Source organism: Bos indicus, chromosome 27 (genome assembly GCF_029378745.1).
Source record: "Bos indicus isolate NIAB-ARS_2022 breed Sahiwal x Tharparkar chromosome 27, NIAB-ARS_B.indTharparkar_mat_pri_1.0, whole genome shotgun sequence".
Lineage (NCBI taxonomy): Eukaryota > Metazoa > Chordata > Mammalia > Artiodactyla > Bovidae > Bos > Bos indicus.
The window spans coordinates 16222691-16236107 of NC_091786.1; the positions used below are offsets into that span (position 1 = coordinate 16222691).

The 13417-nt window shown below is 39.6% G+C and overlaps 1 protein-coding gene across 5 annotated transcripts in view; it reads left to right on the forward strand.

The window, feature by feature from the left end:
• The window catches only part of TLR3 (toll like receptor 3), a 373039-nt gene extending 360633 nt beyond the window's left edge, over positions 1-12406 (forward strand). The window contains exons 3-7 of one of the 5 annotated variants that reach the window (XM_070781564.1): positions 1069-1156; positions 3658-4109; positions 5612-5803; positions 8680-10529; positions 11572-12406. In XM_070781564.1, the coding sequence (XP_070637665.1) occupies positions 1126-1156; positions 3658-4109; positions 5612-5803; positions 8680-10529; positions 11572-11800 (2754 nt within the window). In that variant the 5' untranslated portion in view covers positions 1069-1125 and the 3' untranslated portion in view covers positions 11801-12406. The other 4 variants (XM_019953358.2, XM_019953359.2, XM_070781566.1 and 1 more) reach the window with 4 other exon arrangements.
• Positions 12407-13417: the final 1011 nt, after the last annotated feature.

A 13417-nucleotide genomic window follows, 5' to 3' on the forward strand; every position in this document is an offset into this window, starting at 1 on the left:
CAGGCTCCTCTCCCATGGAGTTCCCCAGGCAAGAATACTGGAGTGGGTTGCCATTACCTTCTCCAGGGGTTCTTCCCAACCCAGGGGTCTCCTGCATTGCAAGTGGATTCTTTACCATCTGAGCCACCAGGGAAGTCCTGAGAAACCAGGAAGTCTGGTTTCTTTAATTAATGATGGTTTCTTTAATTAGTGATTGAATTGATACTCCTGACTACCTGCACTTGGTTGGAAAACTCCCATATATCCTAGTTCCTCCTCTTGCCTCCTCTGAATAGTTTCTCAGAGCTATCTAAAATGCTATCTCCCGGGCTGCATTTCTCATTTTACCCCCAAGCAAACTTACCTCCCAACTCTAAAAAAAAATTGAGTAATTAAAAAAAAATTAATCGTATCATGTTACATTAACAATGAAAAAGATGTGTTCATTTTTTTGACAAGCATATTCCTTACACTAGTTGAAGTCAGTAAAGCTAATTGATAACTAAATAGCGAATCTGAATTTTCTTTTGATGTGTCTATTTGTTCCCTAACAGAGTCTGACCATGTAAAGTGGAACAGAATGAGTTAGGACTGGCTCATGGCTTTGCCAAAGCCAGGTTTTCCTCTACTGTGAAACTTGGTCTCTTTCATCAAAAGGTTAATTTCTACATTATTTGCCTTCCAAGGTTGCTGAAAAGATAAAGTGAGATAAGAGAAGTGAAAGTACTTAGCTTTAATTAGGGACTGAGGGTTTTTTCTGTTCCTCTAATCACATTCTACTAGATTTCTGACAGCCATGCATCAGACTTCAGTTTGAAAAAAAAAAAAATAGAGGAATTCACTCTCAGTCAGATATTCATCAACCTCTAGAGTATTAGCTCTGCTCATATGAAAGGGTGAAGTCTTAATTCTTTCAACATTCTCTGTCATTGTGTCTGTGACCCTTTTAATAAAACCGAAGGGACTGTACATGGAAAAGGAAAAAGAAGACATTTTTAAGAAGCAATAGAAAACACTTCTGAGACTGTGATGTTTTTCTTTTGAATGTACCAAGTAGAAAAGCTTTTTTTTTTTTTTTTTTAACTTTAGTTTCACTTTCAAAACTGCAGCACATTCCCCACATGAAAACGAACTGGATTTGGACTAATGAAAAAAGGAACGGTCAGCTGTCGTCACAGTAAGTGAAGGTACATTTTTTACATTCTTACTGGGATAGGAGCTCTCATGTTGGGTAAAGCTAGAATTACATTGGTTTGAACATTCTTTGGTCTTTATTTGATCTGGTGCTTGAAGTGGAGTCAGAATCATTCAACAAGGAGAACAGAGGAAAGGGGAGAGGGTGAAGGAGTGGGGAGAAGTGTATGGTAACACAGAGAGCAAGTGACAGCAGCAATTTCTAATTAACGTGATGAAACATTTTGTGTGGTATTCTTTTTCTTTGTGATGTTCTGTAGTGGGAAAGCACACTGAGGAAGTGATAGAAATCATTTTGCACCCGCCTTCTTAAAACAAACAAAAAATCATATCTTTTCTTAAAGATACAAAGCCTTCTGAGCTTTAAAGAACTTACCTCCTTTTCTCAGTTTTGTTGGCTGGAGAGGAGATAGGGGCTGACATTCGATAGTGAATCTGACTATGAGAAAACATTCAGGCTTTCCTAGGAGTGAGTAAACAGCTTTCTTCGGCCTAAAAAGGAAAATGGAAGAAGATGAGACATGGAACAATGTCCAGACGTGTAGAAAGGTCAGAAATGAGTAAATGTGGGTTGATCAGCCTCGGGCAGTACTGGTTTGGGGAAGTTGGCTCCAAATTTTCAAGTAGGATTACATGTTAATGTGTGTCTGCGTAAATTTAGGGGAAAATGTTGTGAATTTACAAACCAAACTGTACAAGCCAAACTATAAATAAGGATTAAGCAGCCTGGCTCCAGACGCCATGTCCCAAACATTATTGTCTTTCACTTGGAAAAAGAAATGTATAATCCTAGGTTTTCCAAAATTGCAAGGCTCAGTGAATCTACTTTTCATCTCTTTCAGCCTTTCTTTGTTTCTATTACATCTCATGAAACATCAGCTCTTCATTCTCATCTCATTCTCTCGCTGTGTTTTTGTTTGTTTTACCGAAGTACATTCTAGAATTAAAGTCCTTTATGTAGGTTGCTTAGTTATAAACTTATGGAGTCTGTGCATATCTCAAAATGCTTTTTCCCCTTATCTTTAATTGTTCAGCCTGACATGAAATTTGAGGTTCAAAATTATTCCCCATGAATGTTTTGAAAGCTTATCACTATTGTTTTCTAGTGACTTATGTTGCTGGTGAAAAGCTTTGTAGCCATCAGGATCTCTTTCCTGTGGAAGTAATGGATCATATATGTTCTCCTTAGAGAGTTTTAGGACGTTTTTGGTGAGTGATCACAATTCTGAAGTTTCATAAGAGTATGTGTATTTTTCCTTTTTCACTCACCCTGCCTGGCATTTGGAGAGTCTTTTCTAGCAGATGAAGTGTTATCTCCAGATCTGGGAATGTCTTTCAGTCCTTACATGTTTTATAAATGGCTTAATCCTTCTCAGTAATTCTGATCTCTAGCTGTTGCCCTTCTGGAAGCAGTAAATGTCACCTAGACAAGGAGGGGAGTGTATTTCAGGGACTGTGCCTGCAGCTGCTGCTGCTGCTGCTAAGTCGCTTCAGTCGTGTCCGACTCTGAGTGACCCCATAGACGGCAGCCCACCAGGCTCCCCCATCCCCGGGATTCTCCAGGCAAGAACACTGGAGTGGGTCGCCATTTCCTTCTCCAATGCAGGAAAGTGAAAAGTGAAAGTAAAGTCGCTGAGTCTTGTCTGAATCTTAGCTACCCCGTGGACTGCAGCCTACCAGCCTCCTCCATCCATGGGATTTTCCAGGCAAGAGTGCTGGAGTGGGGTGCCATTGCCTTCTCCAGGGACTGTGCCTATGAACTGGTAAATAGAGGTCCTACCCTTATGGTACTAGGAGAAGAGTTTTAGGAATAGGTTTTAAAATGAGAAATGTAACAATAGATTAAATGAAATAAAAAATAACTAATGAGAAATGTGAAGAGGATGAGGAAAGAATATAATTAAGTTCCTTATTTTTTGGGGTGTGGGAAGAAACTACTTAATGTCTGGAAATAAAGAAATGGAAACATAAGGATATCATTCAGGTTTGTGTAAGTGACCATGAGAATTAAAAGTAGAAGCTGTTAAGAGGTTCACCTTGGAAGTTTGCAACTGTGCCGTGTGCTTCGCTTAGTCGCTCAGCTGTGTCCGACTCCTTGTGACCCCATGGACTGTATCCTGCCAGGCTCCTCTGTCCATGGGGATTCTCCAGGCAAGAATACTGGAGTGGGTTGCCATGCCCTCCTCCAGGAGATCTTCCTGACCGAGGTATCAAACCCAGGTCTCTCATATTGGAGGCAGGTTCTTCACCACTGAGTCACCAGGGAAGGGGAGAGTTTGTGGGTTCCATTTGTGAGTTTTTTGTGCTGATTCAGTCCACTTGATGTATTATTTGTATAAAACATACTTGTTTATCATAAATGTTATGAGTATCAAGAGGACACATAGTCACGTTTGGTTGCATATTATTACAAGGAATAAACCAATGAATATGAAAGCGTATGTTATTAATGCTGTCCATTATGTCTATGCTTTTCTTTATAAGGCAAAAGCATGAGCAGACCTTTGCCTTATCATATCCACTTCTTTTCGGGACTGTTGACCTGTTGGATACTGTGTACATCTTCTGCCCACAAATGTACTGTTAGACATGAAGTAGCTGATTGCAGTCATCTGAAGTTGACGCAAATACCTGATGACCTCCCAACAAACATAACTGTGTTGAATCTCACCCATAATCAACTCAGAAGATTGCCACCTGCCAATTTTACGAGATACAGCCAACTTACTATCTTGGATGGGGGATTTAACTCCATCTCAAAGCTGGAGCCAGAACTGTGTCAAAGTCTCCCTTGGTTGGAAATTTTGAACCTCCAACACAATGAGATATCTCAGCTTTCTGATAAAACCTTTATCTTCTGCATGAATTTGACTGAACTCCATCTAATGTCCAACTCAATCCAAAAAATTAAAAACGATCCCTTTAAAAACCTGAAGGTAAGAAGGAAATGAACATTTTCATGTGAGAAATGAAAAATATATTATCAAATATTGTTTTCAAGTCGTTTATGCATCATTAGACTTTGTAGCTATCGAGGTGAAGAATGAGAAGTCTGATCTACATAAATGGGAAGAGGGGTACCCCACACTCAAATATGGCCATTATGATTGGAAATATTTTCAAAAGAGCAAATACTGTCTTAAGTCAGTTTCAATCTTAATTATAAAGAACTCTCCTCTCTTGCATCCTTCCACTTGAAACAGAACTTAGATACAAGATGTGGAGACGAATCAGAATATCCCATGATGAAAGGCAAATAAACTCTCAGTACTGCTGATTTAGCATCTGCAGGGATGAAAAAGTGTCGAGTCCAAAATCTGATTTAAATAAAGTTAACAAATTGACCCATTATAAAGCAAATTGTTCAACTAAAAATTATCTCCTTTTGATTTATGAAATCTTCTACAGTATTGCTTATCCAATGGCTACCACCTTTTTCTTGTCAGCACTTTGCTTGAATTGTAAATCCATGCAAAATGTATGCTAAATCTGAGGCAATTATTAAGTGCTTTTTTATATCAAGGTTATTTTCAGAACTCTTTGTTTTCTTCATTTTGTGGGCTAACAAAAAAACTGAGCATCCCTTGGCCTTAGATACCAAGAATAATGAACACATTTAATACGCTTAGACATATTTATAAAATGATTCATTGGATAGCTGGAGACTTGAAATGCTTTCTTGTCATACCTGATGTTGATGTGGAAGAAATGTCTTTGGACTCAAAGACCTCAAAATCTGGTTAATTGCTTGCAAGATGTTATTTTTATTTTTAAAACATAAATTGAAGGCTTATGCTATTAATAGACATTACATAAGACTTTGCCCTAACATGTATCAGCTTTTCCTTATGTTTTACCTGAGTGGAAGTTTACATATTCAAAAGTAGCACGAAATGGTAAAACATCCCAAAGCACAGACGAAACAAATAAAAATTAGTATTCTGTACTAGTCAGGATGCAAAATTTACACAACCACCAATATTTCTCAATATAAAAATCCTTTTAAAATTTCGTGGCCAGTAACATTCTCTTCATGCCTCTTAAGACGCTGTTTCTTCAACTTTTTTTCTGTTGTTTAGATTCAAGACTAATGCATGACTATTTACTTGATAAGCGACATGAATATTTCCTACATCATAAATGAAAGCTTATTATAAATAAGTAAAATGCTTATTAAGAATATTCTTTACATCATGACAAATAAAACTTGTCCTTATATTTTGGAAGAGAAGTAAATTCTTTGAATTAAGAAATTCATCTTTGTAGCAATGGTGTTTTCAGTAACAATCAGGATTTCTTACTACTCCTACAGTTTTCTGGAGAATAATTGAGATGTGCTATTTTGCTGTCCAGTTATTTCTAAGATGCATGTACATTTAGAAGAACCATTTTTGATGCCAAGACTATAACTTACATACATATTTTTTTTCCTCCTCAGAATTTAATCAAATTAGACCTCTCTCATAATGGCTTATCATCTACTAAATTAGGAACTCAGCTCCAACTGGAGAACCTCCAAGAGCTTCTATTATCAAATAATAAAATTTCTTCACTAACACCAGAAGAATTTGATTTCCTTGGCAATTCTTCTTTAAAAAGATTAGAGTTGTCATCAAATCAAATCAAAGAGGTAAGGTAAAAATTCCTTTGTACTTTTCAGTGTGGGCACACCCTAATTGTTTCATATGGATGAGAATCTAAAGCTAGAGATGAGGAAGGGATGATAACCTTTGTCATGTTTTCCAGAAATCCTTCACACATACTGCTTTGGGCCATTGCCATCAGCCTCACAAGAAAGTGAGTTTGGTAGCTATTAGAATCCAGAATCTGGGGCTGTGCTGTCAAAAAGAAGTGGAGGGTCCACTACAGACCAGAACTTTGGCCTTGGGGAACTTACATACTTTTCTTGGTCTAATTTCCTTGCCTATAAAGTGGAAATAATGCTACCTCTTGTACAGAAGTCCTGGAAAAGTTAATAATAGTATGATGGTTAAGAGCACAGACTTTAGAGTTGGGTTAGCTGACTCCCTGTCTGGGCTTTATCTGTTAACAATTATGTAATTGGGCAAATGATTCAAGTTCCGTCTACTTCAGTTCCCTAAATCTAAAATGGATATAGTAATTACACTTCCCCATAGGGCTGTGTGGGGAAGAATTTAGCAGTTTCTGGCATGTAGGAAGTTCTCGATAAATGATACCTTGCATTATATTTTTACAAACATCTTCCTATAACGGAGTAAACCTAACCTTTTTTGGGGGGTCTATGACCATCAATTTGCTAATGATTTTTGCATACAGGTATGTCTGTATTTTATTCCTTTACAAACCAAGAAGAAGAGTATCGGGAATTCTAAGCAAAATCAAATTTTTTTAAAGCTATGTTGATTTTTCAGATAAAAAAAGAGACTGTGAATGAAATTATCCTGAGATAATAATTAAATATCTTACTCAAGCTATTTGTGTTCGTTTTGAACAGCATTTTTTTGTTTAGAACATTTATTGTAGAAATATGTAAATAAATAAATGTAAAAGATGTTAAGTAATGAGGGAAAAAAATCATCCAAATCCCCACGATCCAAGGCAACCAGTGTTAGAATTTGGATATGTTTGTATCCAGCTTTTCTCCATGTAATAAAAGAAATAACAACAGAGCAACTGAAATTCATACAGTACTTATGTGTCAGGCATTGTGACAAGTTCTTTTTTTATGAACCTTATTTTGTATTGGGATATAGCCGATTAACAATGTTGTGATAGTTTCAGGTGATTAGCAAAGGAATACAGCCTAATTTTATACAGTTCTGTAACTAACTTATGCTTATCGTGGTTTTACACAGGAGTAAATTGAGGGACTTCCCCTGGCGATCTAGTGGCTAAGACGCAACACTCTCAGTGCAAGGGGCCCAGATTCAATCTTTGGTCAAGGAACTAGATTCCACGTGATGCAACTAAGAGTTTGCATGCCACAACTAAGTCCTGGCACAGCCAAATAAATAAATAACTTAAAAAAAAAAAAAAGAGTAAATTGAGATGAGGAAAAGTTAAGGAACTTACCCAGAATCTCAGGTGATGGGCTGGTAACAGAGCTGAGTTTCTGCAAGTGTTAGACTAGGGCATGTACTCTTCCCAGCTGTGCTGTATTGCTTCTCTGAGGATGATGGTGCATCCTGCCTTTTAAAATTAATATCATGTCATGAGTATCCTCCATGTCATTAAGAGTTATTCAAAAATTTCATTTTAGTGACAGAAAAATAACCCTATCATATAGATTTACCTTAATTAATCTGACCCTTAATTAATTAAAGACCCTGATGCTGGGAAAGATTGAGGGCAGGAGGAGAGGGGAGTGACAGAGGATGAGATGGTTGGATGGCATCACTGACTCAATGGACATGGGTTTGGGTGGACTCCAGCAGTTGGTGATGGACAGGGAGGCCTGGTGTGCTGCGGTTCATTGGGTCGCAACGAGTCGGACACGACTGAGCGACTAAACTGAATCTAATCATTTTCCTGTTTTGTATTTTGACTCACTTATGATAAAGCACACTTTCTTCCATGTCTTTGTTATTTCTTCCATTAGCCCTAAGGTCACAGAAGTGACATGCTAGAAACCAGAGCCTCTTTGCACTCCCGGTAGACTTGATCTATCCTCTCTGGATTCCTTCTCTCCTGCCTTCTGCCCTCTTGTTCCAGCACTGAGTCCCAGGGCAGCCAAGGCTTCCAGTGAGGGACTGGGGGGTAGAGCAGAAGACAGATGGAAACAGAATAATGAAATAGTCAGGAGAAAACTTGTTGGAAAAACAGAGAGTGTCAATGGAGCTCAGAGTCACAGAAGGGAAAGTGCCTGTCAGTGAACACTTCGGTCAATGGGTGGTAATAAAGTCCGCTCGTTCATTCCGGGGTGTTCACTGAGAGCAGTGATCACCAAGACAGAAACAGCATCTGCCCCAGAGCTTACTTTGCAAAGAGTTTACTAATTACAGTTATACTCAGTGTGGTGAAATAAAAGGGCTAAGTGTGTGTGTTAGCCACTCAGTCGTGTCCAACTATTTGTAACCCCTTGGACTGTAGCCCACCAGGCTCCTCTGTCCATGGGATTCTCCAGGAATACTGGAGTGGGTTGCCATTCTCTTCTCCAGGGGATCTTGCCCACCCAGGGATCAAACCCAGGTCTCTTGCATTGCAGGCAGATTCTTTACTGTCTGAACCACCAGGGATGCCACTTAACCTAGTCTGGGAGATCAGGGAAGACCCTCTGAAGAAGTGGCAGGGAGGCCAAGATGTGGGTGCTGAGTAGTGGCCAGTGACCATGGAAGTACAGGCTGGAGCAGGAGGCGGGTGACCCAGGCACAGAGGAAGGAGCTGGGAGAGAGAGGGATGGAGTGAAAACCCGGAGGAGGTGGTGAGAGAGGAAAGGAAATTGAGTAAAGAACTGTGCCTGTTTTCCAAAGGTCATACAGGCTGCTGTGTTTTCAATACTAACCTCTTCTTCCATCCCACTCTTAGTTCTCTCCTGGGTGTTTTCATGCCCTTGGAGAATTATCTGGCCTCTCTCTGAACAATGCCAAGCTGAGCCCCAGTCTCACAGAGAAGCTCTGCTTGGAACTGTCAAACACAAGCATTGAGAATCTGTCCCTGAGCAGCAACCAGCTGGACACAATCAGCCACACGACCTTCGATGGACTGAAGCAGACGAATCTCACCACGCTGGACCTTTCCCGTAACTCCTTACGTGTGATGGGTAATGACTCCTTTGCCTGGCTTCCACATCTCGAATACCTCTCTCTGGAGTATAATAACATAGAGCATTTGTCTTCTCGCTCTTTTTATGGGCTTTCCAACTTGAGACGCCTGGACTTGAGACGGTCTTTTACTAGACAAAGCATTTCACTGACTTCGCTCCCCAAGATTGACGATTTTTCCTTTCAGTGGCTAAAATGTTTGGAGTACCTCAACATGGACGATAACAACTTTCCAGGCATAAAAAGAAATACTTTCACGGGATTGGTGAGGCTGAAATTTTTAAGTCTCTCCAACTCCTTCTCAAGTTTGCGGACTTTAACAAATGAGACATTTCTATCGCTCGCTGGTTGTCCTCTGCTCCTACTCAACCTAACCAAAAATAAAATCTCAAAAATTCAGAGTGGTGCTTTTTCTTGGTTGGGGCACCTGGAGGTCCTTGACCTCGGCCTTAATGAGATTGGGCAAGAACTCACAGGCCAGGAATGGAGAGGCCTAGACAATATTGTCGAAATCTACCTTTCCTACAACAAATACCTAGAGCTGACCACCAACTCTTTCACCTCAGTTCCAAGCCTTCAAAGACTGATGCTCCGAAGGGTGGCCCTGAAAAATGTGGACTGCTCCCCTTCGCCTTTTCGCCCTCTTCCGAACCTGGTCATTCTGGATCTAAGCAACAACAACATAGCCAACATAAATGACGAGTTGCTGAAGGGTCTTGAGAAACTAGAAATTCTGGACTTGCAGCATAACAACTTAGCTCGGCTCTGGAAGCATGCCAACCCTGGCGGCCCTGTTCAGTTTCTGAAGGGCCTTTTTCACCTCCACATCCTTAACTTAGGGTCTAATGGCTTTGATGAGATCCCAGTGGAAGCCTTCAAGGACTTACGTGAATTGAAGAGTATTGATTTAGGAATGAATAATTTAAATATCCTTCCACAATCTGTCTTTGATAATCAAGTGTCACTGAAGTCATTAAGCCTTCAGAAGAACCTCATAACATCTGTTCAAAAGACTGTTTTTGGGCCAGCGTTCAGAAACCTGAGTTATTTAGATATGCGTTTTAATCCATTTGATTGTACCTGTGAAAGCATTGCCTGGTTTGTTAATTGGATTAATATTACCCACACCAACATCTCTGAACTGTCGAACCATTACCTCTGCAACACTCCGCCCCAATACCATGGTTACCCAGTAATGCTTTTCGATGTATCGCCCTGCAAAGACAGCGCCCCATTTGAACTCCTTTTCATGATTAACATCAATATCCTTTTGATTTTTATCTTTATTGTACTGCTCATCCATTTTGAAGGCTGGAGGATATCTTTTTATTGGAATGTTTCAGTGCATCGAGTTCTCGGTTTCAAAGAAATAGACAGAGCAGAGCAGTTTGAATATGCAGCATATATAATTCATGCCTATAAAGATAGGGATTGGGTCTGGAAGCACTTCTCCCCAATGGAGGAAGAAGATCATACTCTCAGATTTTGTCTGGAAGAAAGGGACTTTGAGGCAGGTGTCCTTGAACTTGAAGCAATTGTGAACAGCATCAGAAGGAGCAGAAAAATTATTTTCGTTGTAACACAGAATCTATTGAAAGATCCACTATGCAAAAGGTAGGTGAACACTATGACATTTGAAATGTATTCTTATCTTTAAACTGAGCTTTTATTTTGTTTTAATTTTATTTTATTGATTTGGCTGTGTCCAGTTTTAGTTGCGGCAGTCGGGACTGTTCATGCATTAAAGGGGTGCATGGGCTCTCTAGGTGGCCCATGGGCTCAGCAATTGGTGGCATGTGGGCCTAGTTTCTCTGCAGCAAGTGGGATCCTAGCTCCCTCGTGCATGCTTGCTCAGTCACTTCAGGCATGTCCAACTCTTTAGTTCCCCCACCAGGGATCAAACCCATGTCCACTGCACTGGCAGGTGGAGTCTTTACCACTGAGCCGCCAGGGAAGCCTCTGAACTACCAGAAGGAAAGTGAAAGTTGCTCAGTCCTATCCGACCATTTGCGACCCCATGGACTCTACAGTCCATGGAATTCTCCAGGCAAGAATTCTGGAGTGGGTAGCCATTCCCTTCTCCAGGGGATTTTCCCAACCCAGGGATCAAACTGCCCGTCCCATATTACAGGCGGCTGAGTCCTTAAGGAAGTCCCTGAACCACCAGGAAAGCCCCTGAATTGAGCTTTTAAATATTACTAACATTATTACTCCGGAGAAGGCAATGGCACCCCACTCCAGTACTCTTGCCTGGAAAATCCCATGGACGGAGGAGGCTGGTAGGCTGCAGTCCACAGGGTAGCTAAGAGTCGGACATGACTGAGTGACTTCACTTTCACTTCCCACTTTCATACATTGAAGAAGGAAATGGCAACCCACTCCAGTGTTCTTGCCTGGAGAATCCCAGGGACGGGGGAGCCTGGTGGGCTACCGTCTATGGGGTCGCACAGAGTTGGACACGACTGAAGCAACTTAGCAGCAGCAGCAACGTTATTACTCACAACTCAAAGTATTTTAAAAATAAAATTAAGAAGAAACATAACCTGGGTTTTAGTGACAAGACTAAAGTTAATTACAAGGAGAATGTTAGATTTTAGAGTGTTGGGCTGTTAAAAACTGTGTATTGATGTATGACTTAATAATGTTTTTAACTTAGATTCAAGGTTCACCATGCAGTTCAGCAAGCTATTGAACAAAATCTGGATTCCATTATATTGATCTTTCTTGAGGAGATTCCGGATTATAAACTGAACCATGCACTCTGTTTGCGAAGAGGGATGTTTAAATCTCATTGCATCTTGAATTGGCCGGTTCAGAAAGAACGGGTAAATGCTTTTCATCATAAATTGAAAGTAGCACTTGGGTCCAGAAATTCAGCACATTAAATTTATTTAAAGACTGAATTAAAGGAGTAAGTTTCCTAATTTAAAAAAGTTCCATGGTAAATTTACATTTTCCTTGACAATAACATAAATCTGTTAATTCATATTCATAAGTAAGAATATCACCACTATGTCTCTTCTATGGAAATATGTCTCCCTATTTCAGGCCTTTTGTTACCAATTGACATAATCTGACCCAAAATAAACATATAAGAATATCTTTTACTAATGAACACACAGGTTACTGAGGCCTATGAAAACAGTTTTGAAATAGTCCTCAATTTAAAGAAAAGTTAGAGGTATATGAGGGTTTGTGATAAATATATCTGTTATTTTTTTTCTGGATGCACTCAGAATAAAATATGACTTTTAAGAAAAGTTAGAGGTATATAAGGGTTTGTGATAAATATATTTATTTTTTTTCTGGATGCACTCAGAATAAAATATGACTTTTAATGGGTACAATGCTATTTCAGTTGTGAAAGGGTAAAACGTACACCTATATTTTTAAAAGTTTAATTACAGCAATTTTTTAATTGAAAACTTTGTGTTTTAGTGGTGCCTGTTGCAGTGTTGATTTTATTAAATATTAAATTACATTTTAGTATACACATGTGTGTGTGCTCAGTTGCTGAGTTGGGTGTCTGACTCTTTTTGACCTCGTGGCTGGGATCTTCAGTCCATGGGATTTCCCAGGCAAGAATACTGGAGTGAGTTGCCATTTCCTTCTCCAGGGGATCTTCCTGACTCAGGGAGCAAACCCGTGTCTCTTGTACCTCCTGACTTGGCAGGCGGATTCTTTACTACTGTGCCACCTGGGAATCCCATATACTCAGGACGAAAAACATTTATTCTTCATTTTGATTACTTAATACAATGAATCTTTTAATGAATACTTATGTTTCCTGATATTTGGATTTCTGAGGCATTAGAAGAAACAATTCTTTTGCTTACAAGTGTTTCAGGAAGGCTTACTTCCCAAAGGTTAATTAGTAGATTGGCTTTGTGGAAACAAAATATTGTCTTACCCTGGTCACAGACTCAGGAGATGGCCCTGGCTAATTCACTTGGTTCCACTGGGATTTTCTGCCTGCCAATCTTGAAAATTATAGTGATTAACAAAATGTTAACTATTCCTACCTGACTCATTTGAAAAGACCCTGATGCTGGGAAAGATTGAAGGCAGGAGGAGAAGGGGATGACAGAGGATGAGATGGTTGGATGGCATCACCGACTCAATAGACACGAATTTGAGCAAGCTCTGGGAGTTGGTGATGGACAGGGAGGCCTGGCGCACTGCAATCCATGGGGTTGCAAAGAGTTGGACACAGCTGATCTACTGAGCTGAACTGAACTATTTATATATCATTAGTGATGATGATTGTGGTATAATATATTCATGTAGACTATATTATTATAACCATTTAAAAAGTATCCTGTGTACAAGTTACTCTTATAATTGTTTTGTTTTACTTTCATTTTACAATTTAAAAAGGGTCTAATTATTGGAAATTGACGTGAATAGCTTTTTTAAACCTTTATAGTTCTGGTATTCAAATATAAGGGAGAGTTGAAATGATCATGCTGAGATACTTTCTGTATCTGAAGCACTCATTTGTC